We start from the raw sequence: 15850 nt of genomic DNA on the forward strand, positions 1-15850 counted from the left end.
CGAGAAGTCACCCAGAGAAATTGCAGGCTGCCTGGGAAGGAGGTGTAAGCTTCTGTGACGGCATAAAGCTTCACACTGCCCAATTATCAGAGGCCTCAGTTGCACTGGGCTTGTTCCGTACGGCTGGAGGTAACTTTTTGCATCCTGCACTTCGGAGTGCGTTGCTTCACATGCTGCAGTATTTCTGTATTTTTGAAGCCTCGAAAGCAATGGCAAAATTTTAAGAGAGTTATGCAATGGGAGATATTTCACCAGCTTCATTCAGCTCCTCTTTGGACTTTTTTTTCCTGCATGAGAAGTACTGAATAAATTTAAGTTGTTAGTGACTGGAGAGAGCAGAAACTGCCTGAAGGCAGCGAACAGATGTGTAGGCTGAGTGAGAAATGATAAGAGAAGAGAAAACTCAGCTAAGAGGATTTGGGCTTCATAAAACTTCACATTACTTAGACCATTAACAGAGGAATAGAGAGGAATAAGGACCGAGGAATGATATATATATATATAAGGGCTTAGCATTCGTGACTGTAATTCTTTTATGTGTCCCTTTCAAGGATTTTTAAAGGATAGAGTGATGCATTGTTGGCCTCTTGCGGAGCACTACGTTTCTTAGACCCAGTTAGGACTCAAAGGTGCTTTACTTGTATTTTTCAGCATAGGCTCTATTTACAATTCTATAGATTCCAGTTAAATGCTATTCAAAAATCAACTCTAATTTTTCTAGGAAGGGGAAATGCTGGGGCTTTTCACACCTGTTCTCAGTAATGACCTCTGTGGTTTAAAACAAATGGAATAATTTTCAGGGTTTAATGGGCTTTTGCCTTCAACAGCTAAAAATAATCTAATTATCTAGCCACTCTGGGTACTGGATGATTTAAGAATTAAAGACACGATTAGAATCTGTTACAGTAATTAGAATCCATTTTAAACCAATTGCCTGTGGCATTACATGGTCTAGAGGAAGAAAGGCTGCTGGCTAAATGCTCTTCTTCCACTAAATGCAAAAACAAATGTTAGTACAATTATTTTTTTTTTTTTTATCTAAGAAAGTCAAGACTTTAGAAGTCAAGTAAATAAAATTATCTGCCCTTTTTTATGCTGTTTTATAAATACGTGTGATATTACTGAAGCCAATGGAAGGAAGACCACTGACTGACAGGTATTTGTATTAAATTCACTGAATAAATTTGTGAATTTAGTGAATAAAAGGAAAATTGCAAATTTAGTGAATGAAAATATTATTACTTATGTAAAGTTGAAGTCATAACGAAAGAGACACGGGTAGATTGGAAAGCACTAGAACTTCTGCATGCTCTACAAATCAGCTAGAAGTATTTGCAGGAGTCAATGAGCATGTGGATAAGGGTGATCCCACTCATATAATGTTCCTGGATTTCCAGAAAGCTCTGACAACACTGTTTTGTCGAAGGCTGTTAAAGAAATTAAACTCTAAAGGCAGAAGAAGAAAAGTCCTCTTACAGGATAAGGACAGGTTGAAAGACAGAAAACAAGGGGTAGGATTAAATAGTTTGTTTCCACAGTGAGGAGGGTAGAAGGTAGCGTCCAACAGCCCTCTGTTCATCAGTGCTGTTCAACCCATCCGTGACCTGTCTGGGTGGACACTGGAACTGTGTAAATGTGCTGGCAACACTCAGCTCTTGGCTGTAGAGAATTGCAGAAGGTCCTCATAAATCTCAGCTAATAGACAGCAAAGTAGCAGACAGAATTCAGTGCTAAGAAGCAAAGAGTTGTACATTAGTTGAGGGGGGGGGAAACTCTCTCTAAATATGCAAAACTATTTGTCATGACTGAGGAAAGAGAGGAGTGCCATGAAAATGCTCAGAGGATCTGGAACACCTCTCTTTTGAAGAAAGGCTGAGAGAGTTGGGATTCAGCCTGGAGAAGAGAAGGCTCCAGGGAGACCTTATTGTGGTCTTTCAATGTATAAAGGGAGCTTGTAAGAAAGATGGAGAGAGGCTTTTTATCAAGTCGTGTAGAGATAGGACAAGGGGCAATGGTTTTCAATGGAAAGAGAGTAGATTTAGGGTGGACAAAAGGAGGAGGGTTTTTTTACAATGAGGGTGGCTGCAACAGGTTGCCCAGAGAAGTTGTGGATGCCCCATCACTGGAAGTCTGCAAGATCGGGTTGGACAGGGCTTTGAGCAGCCAGATCTAGTGAGAGATGTCGCTGCCCATAGCAGGGGGCTTGGACTAAATGATCTTTAAGGTCCCTTCCAACCCAAACCATTCTCTGATTCCATGATTTTGGAGTCACTGAGCTCAGTGCACAGACTAAAGACTAAAACAAAGGTAGGACTTATTAAAGTGGTAATTTGGAATACGGCAGAAAACATTACTACACCACAGGAATTTATAATCTGTTCACGTCTTGAATATTGTGGTCTGGCCACCTATGTCTCAAAGACAATATAGAAGCACAAGAAAAGATTCAGAGAAGGGTACAGAGATGACGTGGGCATGGGATACTGCCACACAAACAGAGCCTATATAGATTGGGGCTCAGCCTGGTAAAGCAATCATTGAAGAGGGCCGTGCAAGAGGATGGACTAAGGATTGTGACAGTGAGGGAGCTATTGAGGATCTCTGATCAACAGGTTCCCCCCCACTTCCCCAGGTAAAATGAACCTTTATGCAGTGCAACATGATGTCTTTAATTTCTTTCTCTTGCTTTTTACCTCCCATCTCGTACATCATGAAAATTCACAGGGCACCAGCTCAGCTTCAGACTGCGGGAGCAAGGGGAAGCCAAAGAATATTTAACTGAGGCTGGAGGGCAAAGCCTTAAGAAAGTCGCCCCTCTGAATTTGTCAGTGAGATGGCAGCTGCACCATGTGCTGCAGAGAACATATTGTGCCTGACACCGGCTCTGCCCATGCCAGCTATAGCTATGTGAAAATACTAAAAGTTAAATAATTTATAGCCCTGCCACTCTAAGTAGCACTGAGAGCCCGAAGACCGGTAAATGGTACATAGAGTACCTCTTTGTTCAGAAACCATTTCCTATTAGTAAAGGATATAGAAAAAACCTTGTTCTTCAGAAACCATTTCCTATCTATTCTGAGTTGGATTGTGGCAGATCAGGAGGACAGGGTCAATGACTGACTGACAGCAGGTTGCGTGGGTGATCTGGGGATCTGTCAAGGTTCCTTCTAATACTGACATTTTTCTTTATTCTCTATAGTACAGCAATATGCCATGGTGCAATCTCAGTCTAGCCTGGCAGTGACCATCTCAGCAGTTTCTTTGTAGCTTGCTGTGTGTTTGCTTCCCTGTCTGTCCTCTGGAGCGCATCACATTTGCCAGAGCTCATTCATGACACTGTTGCCAGGCTGGGAACCGACCCGTCTTCCTTTAGGTCATCTTCCCATGCCCCTTACTTCCACAGGACTAACAAACTAGCTCAGCACCACTGAATTCCTGCACACCTCAGTGTGCTTGCCTGCATTCATTTATATCTGTTTAACCTGCTCACTCTTTTGATGGCAGGTGGTGTGTGAATGAGATGGAGTTTACCCTACCAGCCCACCTATTTTCCTGACATCCACTGTTGCCTTACATGTGTCCTTATCCAGCTGCAGCAAAGTGGGACTCTCTCCTCTTTGCTCGTACCACACTTGAGTGCTTTCCTATAAAATAAGGGGTTGTATTTTTGAGAGTTATATAAATAGGGACCATGTTGCTATCACTTGCCATGGTAATAACAAATAACATCTGTGGCTCATCTGATCACTGTTAGAAGAAAATTCCCTAGAGAGCAGGAAAGGTGTTTCTACAATGGGTAAGTTGCTGTCAGTTATTACTGCAAAGAGTAGTCCTAACTTTTGAAATTAAATATCAAGATATCAAAGAACTAAATTCTCCTGCTACAGGACATAAACCCTGTTCTAACTAATAGGGCTTATTAAATAATAACTTTTTGGGGATTCGTTTTAATAGTGAGCTAATTCAGATACTCTGGCAGTGAGCCCCTGCCCGAGGAACGATGCTGAGCAGTGTGGACCACTGGTTTGCCCCTGGAATGGTCATTCTGATAATTCTGTGAATTAATTTGTGTTTGAAAAGGACAGTAATTTCACGCACACTAAGCACAGGCACCACACACAAATGCAGACAAACACAGAATGTACAAATTTAAGGAATGCTTGACCTATTTATGTTATATGGAGAACGCACTGAAAATGTTTGCACTTTGTCCAAGATCAGAAAAACTGGACAGAGTAAGTAATATGTTTTCTACTGGATTAATTTAAAAAGTTACTGTAGACATATAAGGTATGATTCATCTAATCTAAATTAAGATTTCTATATCTGAGTTGCTCTAGGCTTCCTCTATAGTTGAGAGCTAGGTATTTTTAGGGTGGAGTTCACCTGGCCTGTGCTAGACACTTACATCTGACCCGCTGAATGTATCCCAGAGCCACACGTGTTGCTGTTGAGCCTCACCACATCTTGGAGGATGCAGAACTGTCCTCCTGTTGAGAAAAGGCTCCCACTATTTCTCGCCATGCAGCAGAAAACACAACTATTTTAAGCCATGAATATCCTAGAGTGCTTTTTCTCAGGCTCTGGGCCAGGATCAAGGGGGACCCAGGAGACGATACAGAGCGTCAGGCAGGCGGCAGTGTTAGGCATCATCTCCTTTCCTTCCCCTTGGAAGAATGGTAACAAAATACAGTTACCACTTGCAATAATTTGTCTTAGCCAGGGAAGCAGCTAATTACCTTTCATTGCTGGCAACACTCATCTCTTCCAGGGCAAGAGAGAGAATTTTTCCTGCTTCTAAGTGAGCAGCCAATGCTCAGGGGGTCTACAAAACCAGATGAGCTGAAAGGGCACTGTGCTTTCAACACATTTGAGACCCACCGCCCCGGGCGTGTGAGGGAATTCCTGATGACATCAGACACCAAGCTCTTCCCAGCTCCCGCGCTGTGAGACTGCTCTGGACCGAGGGTGCTGCCACCGCAAGAATCGAAGCGCAACGCTCCCATGCACAGTTTCAAGCCTCTGGCTTTTGCCAGTGCAAAGAGAGATTCATCTCCAGAGTCATTCAGGGCACCTATTTTAGGCTGCGACTCTGAACTGTCCTGTGGAGAAACTTCTCTCATTTACAGTGTACACAGAGTATCTAGTGCCTCCTAAATGGGATGCGTAAATACTCTGCCCTGTGCACCACGAAAGGCAGAAAAGATCTGCCCATAAGAAATATCTGTAAGCAAATTACCCTCATAAGAAGTTGGGAACAACTGACTTACATAAGACAAGGAGATCTTTCTTTCAGTTGAGATATTTTTTTCTTTTCGAATGTTGAGGTAATGATGGATAATCAATATGGGAAATAAACATATCTTTAAAAGAAACTTGAACCCAGTAGTCCTATCACTGATTTGTATTCTTTCAGTGGCAGCGGTGCTCAGTTCTCCTCCATTTCCCGTTGTCATTGTTGATTTCCATTGCATAATTACTACATTACAGCACTTCTTAGACTGTGGCAAGCGAAATATTGCAGGCAGAGAATACAGTTTTAGAGTGCAGTATATATGTCAAATCCTCTCAAAGGCTAGAAATCTACAATTACATGCTGAAATATTGCCTCACTTACCAACTGATATGGTCCAAACAGCAATTATTTTTGCAAAAGCCTTAGTTCTCGAGTTAAACCGGCTGTGATGGATGGGGTTTCGAATGGCAATATAGCGATCCAGTGAGATGGCACAGAGGTGCATGATGGAGGCGGTGGAGAAAAGCACGTCCAAGTAGATCCAAACAGCACAGAACTTTGTAGGTAGAGGCCATGTGTATCCTGCGCAAGAGAAAGTTGACATCAGCTAAGAATGTGACATACTCACATCTTGTGTTGTGACACATATGTCTTAGTGCACATATCCTTCTAGTAGAAGCTGGTGATGCCTTCAGTAGAAGCTGCCTGACACTGTGTTAAGAAACCTTTTTTATTTGTTTGCAACCTTTAGCTCTGTAGCTTTTGGGATTTATTTTGCTTCTTTCCCAGCCTAGAAGCAGCATATGTTTTTTTTCCTTTTTAATTCTATTTGCATAATGCTAATGCTTGATGTTATAATTAACCATTTCTGGCAGCAAATCTATAGAAATAGAAGCAATTTTGTCATCATAAACCTGCAAGTTCTCAATTTTGCTTTAGGACTTTGTATCCATATAATTACTGCTTTATTAACACCTGCTGATATGCAAAGCTGCCTAAATTCTGAAACTGAAACTTTAGATTTAGTGGCAGCTGAAGAAGTGTATTTTGTTCCATACCAGTGATATTTATCTCACCTGTCTTAGGCACCTACCACATACTTAAATAAGGATATTCCCTGCCTCAATGAATATTGATAGGCTCCTCCGGAGACAGCAATCCAAAACAAATGCATTAGTGTTTACCAATAACCAACCTACATCTTCTTTGCTGCAAATTAAGCCTTCCCTTTTCCTTTGTTCTTTCTACTAGCCATGAAGAATAATTGATTGCTGTCCTTTCTGGAAGCTATTGGAAGATGGCTATCATGTTTTGCCTAGTCTTTTCTTTTTCACTTCCAGACTAAGCAAAGCCAATTCCTTTATCTTTGGCTTACAGATGATGCTTTTAAAATTTCTGTGCTTCTTGTTTCTCTGCCCTGGAATCTATTTAATTTATCCACATCTTGCTTATCGTTCAGTGACCAAAACAGGACTTGGTACTCTTGCAAAGGCCTCCTGACTGCTAAGTGAAAGAAAGATTGCTTCACGGCTCTTGCAGGGAATGTCCTTACTTTACACAACCTGGACTGATGAGTGCCTTTTGTATAAAAATATCATACTAGTGACACATGCTTAGCTTGTGATCCATTTTGACAGCCAGGTCTTGTGCAGCATTCCTTAAGCCTGGACAAATTTCCCCGGCAGTAGTTGGTTTCCTGTCTTGTTTCTTAAGTGGATATCTTTGCATTTACCCTCACTGAATATTCTTTGTTCCTTTCAGACTTTCTCTCCAGGGGTCCAGATGATTGTTGATGATTCTGATCCTGTCCCTCTGAGTCCTTGTAACTTCTCCCGGCTTGGTGCTTTTGGAAAGCTGTGTAAGCTCACACTCCATATACTGTCCAAGTTGTTAGGAGCAGTACTGAGCAGACCCAGGTTAAGCAGAGCCCTGCAGGACTTCAAAGGCCCTTCTACTCCTGCAGGGAACTGCTAATAACTCTCTTTGGAGCAAGTTTTGCAGTTATCCATGTCCTTATCTTGTGGTGATTTAATTTAGAGCATATTCCCTGAGCTGCCCATGACAGCGCAGCATGGGGCAATGCCAAAGCTGGTATTGTGAGAACACGCTAGTGTTTCAGGGGGTGCTTGTCTCCTTTGGACTTACGGTACAATGGGATTTGCAACAGGAGGGACAGAGGGAGAGGCAGAGGAGCTAGGTCTGTGCCTAATCAAACTTAGTCTCAGCAGGCACTGGGGAGACCTATTTCTTGATGCTCTTTGACTGCTGTAACATAAGCTGATCCTGACAAGCCATACAGCATTCATGGATATGTTTTTATCTTGTTTTCTGGTCTTCCAATGGGGAATCCAGTCTCTGGAGTGTGTTACGTGAGGGCTGGTTGCCAGCAGCATCTCTTGGCCAGGCGAGAGGAGAGGAGAGGAGAGGAGAGGAGAGGAGAGGAGAGGAGAGGAGAGGAGAGGAGAGGAGAGGAGAGGAGAGGAGAGGAGAGGAGAGGAGAGGAGAGGAGAGGAGAGGAGAGGAGAGGAGAGGAGAGGAGAGGAGAGTCCATAGGCACAGGTGGTTGCTGAGGAGGCCCTGTGCACCATCCTGCCTTGTCAGAAGCACATCAGCTGAGGCCACGGTCAGCACTCGGCTGGTCAGGAGTCATCTGAAATGCCAACTGCTGTTGGCAGATGCTGTGTAACTCCCTGCTGCACTGGAAGGATCAGGCATTTCAGAGGAACTTGGCCAAGTATCCGAGGGAGGAGGAGCAGCAGGCATCTGGCACCCAATGCATGTTTGGGTGGGAACCAGCACTGTTGTTCAACTCTGAAATTTCTGCTCTCTGGGCACATCCACCTTGGTGGGTGTCTTTTTCCAGCAGAGGTTCATGCTGTTGGATGGATGGAGAAGCCCGCCTGGCCCAAAGGGTGCAGGCTGGGCAGATATGTGGCCAGGGCACTCGAATAAGAATTGTCTACAGTAGCCGTAAAGCTCGCAAGAAGGAAATAATCTCTCTTTTGAGCAAAACAGTCACAATTCCCCTTAGAGGGGGTGGGGAGCAGGTGGTGGAGCATCCTTGTTCCACAGCCTTGGAGGTACGCCAGAAGAGCAAGGTGGATGCAAAGGCCCCTGATTTTGGCTTGGGACTGTCAATACAGGTGATGTGGCTGATGCTGGCTGCATCCTGACCTTTCTCTGGGGGGCTGAGGCCAAGCAAATGCTCCTGCATAAGGTGAGGTTTCCCTCTGCACCATCACTGGTCATCCCGGAGGCTGACGGTGCACCATGCCAAGACGGCTCTTCTGGTACCTGTGTGCACCACCAGGTGATTTTTCACCCCAAGTTACCCTCCTTCTTGATCTATTGAGGGAAAAAGCAGGGAGAGAGGAGGCAAAGCCTGCACACCTCCTCCCCTCTGTCTTTTGGTCCCCTGCTGCTCCTCTACACCAGAGATCACAAAGGAGGGTGACACAGCCTTTCCCCCATGATGAGGGTTTCGACTTTGCTACATGCAGGAAATCCCATGTCCCGACCCCCAAATCACTTCCGAGCCGTGGATTTCGGGCGCTTCTTTCCTCGGCAGCGGAGCCCGGCCAGCAGGAGTCCCTGTTGCATGTCTCAGGGAATCACGCAGGATTTAAAAGGGTTTTGCTAATCTCACGCATCGGATGATTTCTGCTCCCGTGGCTCTGTTTTGCACTGTCTCTCTGCCAAAGGTAATTGCACCTCTAATACAATAAATCACAAGGTTACACTATCACTGATGCCAAATACAGTTTGCAAATGCTACTGAGGGCAATCTGTGTAGGAATACTGAAACTGGGAAATAGATTTCCAGTTTTCTGGATGAAATGTCTCTTAAGTCACAGGCTCATGCTTGAACCTTTAGTCCCAAAATAGTTAAGCAATAGAAATCTTTGCAAGCAACCTCACTTTCCTCCTGACGTTGTCTGGCTTCTCCTTGAACTGTAGCAATTCAGACCCGGCACTGGAAAACTCATTTCTTGAAGTTTAGGTGTTATAACAGCCTGACAATATTGGTACTGAACACATAGGCTGCTGCTTTATTCTATGTGAGCTGTGCTGCATGTGATTTTGGTGAAAATGAGAAGAAAGATCTGCTATTAATCACCTACAAGGGGATGAACTGTGAGTCATTATTCACTTAATTCTTAAATCACTTCTTTTAAGAAATCATAGCTTTGCATTTGTAAATGTTCCTAAAAATTAGGCAGAATTAATTCCTATCCATTTTTTAACTTTCATAATATTTATTCCAGCATTTGCTGGTAAGTAGATGTCTAAGCAGGGTAATGGTGTTAAGAAATTTATTTACATTTGTATTACTTCATTTAAAAAAATTGAAGGGGTTACCTACTTTGAATGTAAAGGTAGTCATTAGTGCTTCTGTGCATATTTGCAGAGCAGAGTAATTGGCAGGACCCTACATTCTCGTTAGAAATATTGACAATTATGAGCCAGGGGAAAAAACTGAAAGAACAGAGAGAACAAAGCATCTTCATATACACTTTGAGAAAATTCATCCAGCAACTCAGGAATAAACTAATGTTCTGGAGTGTGTAAATAGAAATATAAGGTAAGAAAAGATTCAAGTACTTCACCTATTCTTACATCCATTAACCAATTACATATGTTTCAACTTGTACGGAGTGATTACAATTTTTTGTGGTAAGAGACTGGAATAATAACAACAACGTGTGCATGCAATGTTTAAAGCTTCTCAATACATGCAGTAGGTTACACAGCTAATACTCACCGTACAGTATGGTTAACATTGACACAGGCATGACAAGGAAACCCAGCAGCATATCAGCTATTGCAAGTGACATTAGAAAATAGTTAGTGGCATTCTGCAGTTTTTTCTCCAGTGACACAGCCATGATGACAAGAATATTTCCAGCAATGGTTAAAACAATCACTATCACTGTCAGCAAAGCTGGCCAGTTTTTCTGTGAAAGCTGAAGCAGGGAAGAGTAGCACGGTGGACTCGTGTTACTTTCACACGAAAGGTTGGTTAGGTTTTCAGAGTCCACCGTCAAGTTAAAGAGATGTGATATATTAATCTCTCCAGCTCCATAAACATTTCTGTAGAGTCTTCTCTCATGATTTATTTGTATTAAGGAGTTTGCAGTTGGTTTCACAGAGCTCTCCTCATCACAAAGAATATCCATTGCGAAGTCCAAAACCAGTGAGATAAATGGTGAAAAATAGGAAACCCTTTGTCACCATCAGGCTTTGTATTCCTCAGCTGTCCATGCCAGAAGTTGAGGGAGCACAATCTTTTGACTGTATTTTTGCCACTAGCGTGATGTAGAAAAACATACCAGAATTACTCCGAAAGCTAAAATGTTTTGTTTTCAGTTCCATAGGAAGTCCGGTGTTGGCATACATTGAAAATCCAGCTGAAAAGCAAAACCAAGCTGTAGGGTAGAGAACGTGGACTTGAGGCTTGAGAGAGCAAAAATGTTGGATAAATAAAAGAGAAAAAAACTTTTGCAGCCACTAGGACTCCCCTCTGGAGCTACATCTTATTGCCATTGGTAACTGTGATCACACAATTTTAAACACAGCAGTATTAAAATAGCTTGCCGTAGAAAACAGCAGAGCTCTCGCTTCCTTATTAAGAAAGTTGATTAAAGATTCCATCCAGCATCTTTCTCTTGAAATAATTAGATATGCTCTTATTTATAGTTCATCTTCCATAATATGGCTGATAGTCTCTGACTTCTGTTGTATTTCAGTATCATTTTCAGCCTCATATCAGAGATTACACATTCTGCTCCATGCTTATTTCTGTAGCTAATTGTACCTTTCGGCCCAGCCTGGCTTCAGAATGGAAATTAAAGAACTAGATACTATGATAAAAAAATACAATTTAAGGAGCACTTACACTGTACTTCAGAGCCCACTCTCAAACTGCAATTAGGTGCACTTTGTACCCTGATTTACCATATTCTTCGCTGTGTTTAGCCGGTTTTGTGTCCTTTTTCTTCAGCCTCCTCCAAAATGGTGATCTTTGGAGTAGTTTTCTGACTTCTAAACTGCACACTTGAGTGAAGCCAGTTCCTGTGCTGCGAGGCTTGCTCTTTTCTTCTGAGAGATAGGCTGCTTGCCGACTCTTTCCTTGTGCATTTCCCCGCCCCAGGGCAAGCTATATTTATAATATTAATAATATCAGAGCCCTTCTCGAAGTGACACAAAAGAAAGAGCGCGCGCGCACACACACACGCACACAAAAAGCAGCCTGCACGGAGGAATTACTGATTTCCACAGGAACGGAATTTCTTGCTTGCTGCCTTGTTCGGTTTGTCAGACCTCCCACTATCCCGATGTCATAAACTGCAAGGTAGCAACGGCAGAGGAGGGCAGACCAAAGAGGGTCTTTTTGGTAAACTAGCAGCTTTTGCGGCGTGTATTTCAGAGTTCCTCTGCTTGGGTGCTTTTTTCAAGGCACGCTTCCCAGTTGCAGAGGGTGGCTTGCAAACACAGCTGCCTGCAATTACAGTGTTTTACAGGATGCAGGCTTAAAAGAGGCAAAATCTAAGGCTGGCGATGATAGATACTAGTAAAAAATGTGAGTGCGAAGCTTTTGCCATGTAGAGGGGAAATTACGCAAGCCTCAAAAGGAAGGAGTCATATTCAGACCCCTTCAGTTTTAACTCCAGGTCTGTGCTGACATCTTAATTGAATTGGCAATAGATAGTTCTAAAAAACTGGAGTCACTCTGGTGTCACGCTCATTTGTCAGGAGGTGGGTGTAACAATTAACCCCAGCAGCCTGTCCCCTGGAAGTGTCCCAAATAAGGCAGTTCAGGAAAACCTTATCACAGTGAGACTCAGAGCACCCACTGAAGCCAGTCTGAACCTATGAGTCACTGTTACAGAAAGTCTTTCACAATAAAGTTCCCTTGGGGCTGGTTTTGCCCCCAGCTGAGCCCAGACCAACAGCCGTCACAGCAGGACAGAGCAGCCAGGCCGTAGCTCCTACTGATGCCCACTTGGGAGTCAGAAGTGAATCACCCCAGCACTTCAATTTCCCAATCCCATAGGTGAGACCGGAAGACTATCAGGCAACACAAGCTCGTTAAAAAAGGCTGATAATGCTGAGTTTAGCAAGAAATGTTTCGTGCCTGGCAGTCCCATCGAGGAGCCAGATGAGGCCCTTTCCTTCTCTTCTTTAACATGATACCTGAATGGGTTACTATGTTCACCAGGTGAATTTGGCATCTGTGAACCAGAGTGTGTGGTAGCTGTCCCCATGAAGATGGCCTCAACGTGAGAATGCAGACCTGCTGCAGAGCTTGGTCTCCACTTCTGTTGAACACAGCTACTGTGCAAAACAGGGCAAAAAAAAAGACCCCTTGACTGGGGCTAGATAGAATCCTTTGTGAGGAACACAGGTGTCCTGTTATTTTCTTAGATCACGGAATCATGGAATCATGGAGTTTTCAGAGTTGGAAGGGACCTCTACAGATCATTTAGTCCAACTCCCCTGCTAAAGCAGGATTGCCTAGAGCACATTACTCAGGACTGCATCCAGGCGGGTCTTGAAACTCTCCAGAGAAGGGGACTCCACAACCTCCCTGGGCAGCCTGTGCCAGTGCTCTGGCACCCTCACTGTAAAGAAGTTTTTCCGTGTATTTGAACGGAACTTCCTATGTTCTAACTTGTGCCCATTGCCCCTCGTCCTGCCACTGGGAAGCTCTCTCAGCCTTTCCTCAGAAGGGAGATGCTCCAAGCCCCTAATCATCTTAGTTGCCCTTCGCTGGACTTGCTCCAGCAGTTCCCTGTCCCTCTTGAACTGGGGAGCCCAAAACTGGACACAATATTCCAGTTGTGGCCACACCAGTGCAGAGTAGAGGGGGAGAATGACCTCCCTCGACCTACTGGCCACACTCTTACCTATGCAGCCCAGGATTCCATTGGCCTTTTTGGCAACAAGGGCACATTGCTGGGTCAGGGATAATTTACTGTCTACTAAGACCCCCAGATCCTTCTCCTCAGAGCTACTTCCAAGCAGGTCTGCCCCTAACCTATACTGGTGCTTTGCATTCTTCCTCCCCAGGTGCAGGACCTTGCACTTGCTTTTGTTGAACCTCATTAGGTTCTTCTCTGCCCAGCTCTCCAGCCTGTCCAGGTCACGCTGGATGGCAGCACGGCCCTCTGGGGCATCAGCCACCCGACCCAGTTTGGTATCATCAGCGAACTTGCTGAGGATACACTCTGTCCCCTCATCCAGGTCATTAATGAATATATTAAACAAAATTGGACCAAGTATTGACCCCTGGGGGACACCACTGGTTACAGGCCTCCAACTAGACTCTGTGCCACTGATCACAACCCTCTGAGTTCTGTCCCGCAGCCAACTCTCAATCCACCTCGCTGTCACCTCATCTAGCCCATACTTCCTCAGCTTCCTAATGAGGATGTTATGGGAGACAGTGTCAAAAGCCTTGCTAAAGTCAAGGTAGATGACATCTACGACTCTCCCCTCATCCAGCCAACCAGTTATAACATCATAGGAAGCTATCAGATTGGTCAAGCACAATTTACCCTTGGTAAATCCATGTTGACCACTTCCAATAACCTCCTGTTCAACGTGTTTGGAGATGACATCCAGAATGAGTCGCTCCATTACCTTCCCAGGGACAGAGGTGAGACTAACTGGTCTGTAGTTCCCTGGGTCCTACTTCTTGCCTTTTTTGAAGATCGGAATGATGTCAGCCTTCCTCCAGTCCTCACCCACCTCTCCTGTTCTCCATCACCTTTCAGAGACGATGGGGAGTGCTCTAGCAATAACATCTGCCAGCTTTCTCAGCACTCGCAGGTGCATCCCGTCAGGGCCCATGGACTTATGAATGTCCAGCTTGGCCAAGTGGTCTCTGACCCGGTCCTCCTCAACTGAGGGAAAATCTTCCTCTCTCGATGGAAGGATGGCTCCCTTTGGGCTATAATGACTCTATAATTTAACAGTCCTGGGTGGGAGGTCCTTTTTTGCAGGTGAATACCAAAAGTGTGGGTCACAGGCTGGTGTTGTCAGCAAAGCCCAGTTTCATGAGGTAGAGCTGTGCACCTCTCTCCCACTCCAAGGACTGGATGGAGGCTTAGGCTGAAAGAATGTGCTAAGAAATAGGCTGTGTGTAAAAGCCTTGTGAATCCCGATTTCACATCTGCAGCTCCATGTAGACCTGAAGTAGATGCCTAAAGCACCTTCCTGCTCCTTACAGAGTAACCTCGTCTCCCCTTCACTGCAGGGTTGTGGCTTTCACTCAGATAATTCACCCTTCCTCTACTCCAATGACTCATTTAAGATGCAGCTCTGCTCTGGACATCAGCAACATAAAAGGTAAGTGCAAACAGGCTGAATGTTGCCTTGTTTAAGACCTTTGCAGGCACAGTCATAAGCTCTTCAGATAGGCATTGCTCCATTTTGTTTTTCAGATAGGCATTGCTCCATTTTGTTTGGTCTAGCTGTAGACACATCACCACAAGGTCTGAGTGCCTTCTGAGCGCTACTCTGTCCCTTGAAAAAACTATTTGACATAAGTGAAACTGAGGCACAGGTAGATGAAATGTCTTTTTTAGGTTTGCACATGAAACATGGATGAGTCAGAAACCTTGTAGCCCAGTCTGTCAGAAACAAAGCTGTGATCTTACAGTATCTTCTCCACAGTATGTTGGATGTGCTACTGAGCGCATGTACATTGCATTATTTATCTCAGAACTTTTTTAGACTGCAACAACCACCCCTCCTGTCCCCCCCCCCAGGGACCTGAAAATGGCTTCCCTTCCATATAATATCATTACAGGGCTCAAGCAACAAAAAAGTATCCAACCTTCCTGTGCTGAACCCAGTGAAAGGAGGGTACCGGGGCTTCCACGGGTGCTCTCATCTTCTTGCAGAACTGAACACATGCTCTGCTTTGAAAGAACAGTGAGGTACAACTCCTAGATGTTTGGTCATCCCTAAAGCCAACCTTGACCCCTGCTTTTCCTAAAGGTGAATAGCTCTGGAAAACTGTAGGTCCCATGTTCTTCCATTTTTAAACAAAAACAAGCTTGCACTCCGATAGCGGCAGAGCATCACACGCCGCGACCTGCAATCCCAGGCAGCGTGTCTGAACTAAAAAGAGACACAGCTGCAGTCTGTCCCAGTCTATGTAAATTAAGTGAAGTCTTAGCTGAAAATGGCGATAATGTGGTCTGCATTAGATATAAAGCATTCCTTACGAACGTAGCGAGCACTGGAACAATTTGCATGTTGCTTTTTAATTTCTGGAAGGCAGCAACGTATCAGTTTCATGAGATCCCCTCCTCTGTTCCCTAGCTCTGCTTGGAAATGTCGTAAGACATTAATCTGTCCTCTTGGGCAGGGTTTTTATGCGTGGCATAGTGCACATAACTGCTTCCTAGAAATGCTGCTTTTCAACAATTTCATCTGAAAAAGGAGAGTAAAAATATCTAGTTTACATAACTCAAACTTAGTGTTCTCAGGATTATTTCAGGTATAAAAATTCCCTGTTTCCAAGTTTGCCATTGCCCTCCTTGATGTTTTGAGTGCGTTGTGTAACCAGTAAGTGTATAAACTGCAGAGGTTAATCATTCACTC

General features: G+C 44.2%; 1 protein-coding gene across 1 annotated transcript in view; it reads right to left on the minus strand.

Annotated features, from left to right (window-relative positions):
* HTR2A (5-hydroxytryptamine receptor 2A) overlaps positions 1-10413 on the minus strand; it is a gene marked incomplete at both ends in the record, with an annotated part of 28786 nt that extends 18373 nt beyond the window's left edge. The window contains 2 exons of the mRNA XM_082497525.1: positions 5618-5818; positions 9999-10413. Coding sequence (XP_082353651.1) covers positions 5618-5818; positions 9999-10413 — 616 coding nt within the window. The remainder of the gene's footprint in view (positions 1-5617; positions 5819-9998) is intronic.
* Positions 10414-15850: the final 5437 nt, after the last annotated feature.

The sequence above is a fragment of the Vanellus vanellus genome (assembly GCF_965231255.1).
Source record: "Vanellus vanellus genome assembly, chromosome: 1".
NCBI lineage: Eukaryota > Metazoa > Chordata > Aves > Charadriiformes > Charadriidae > Vanellus > Vanellus vanellus.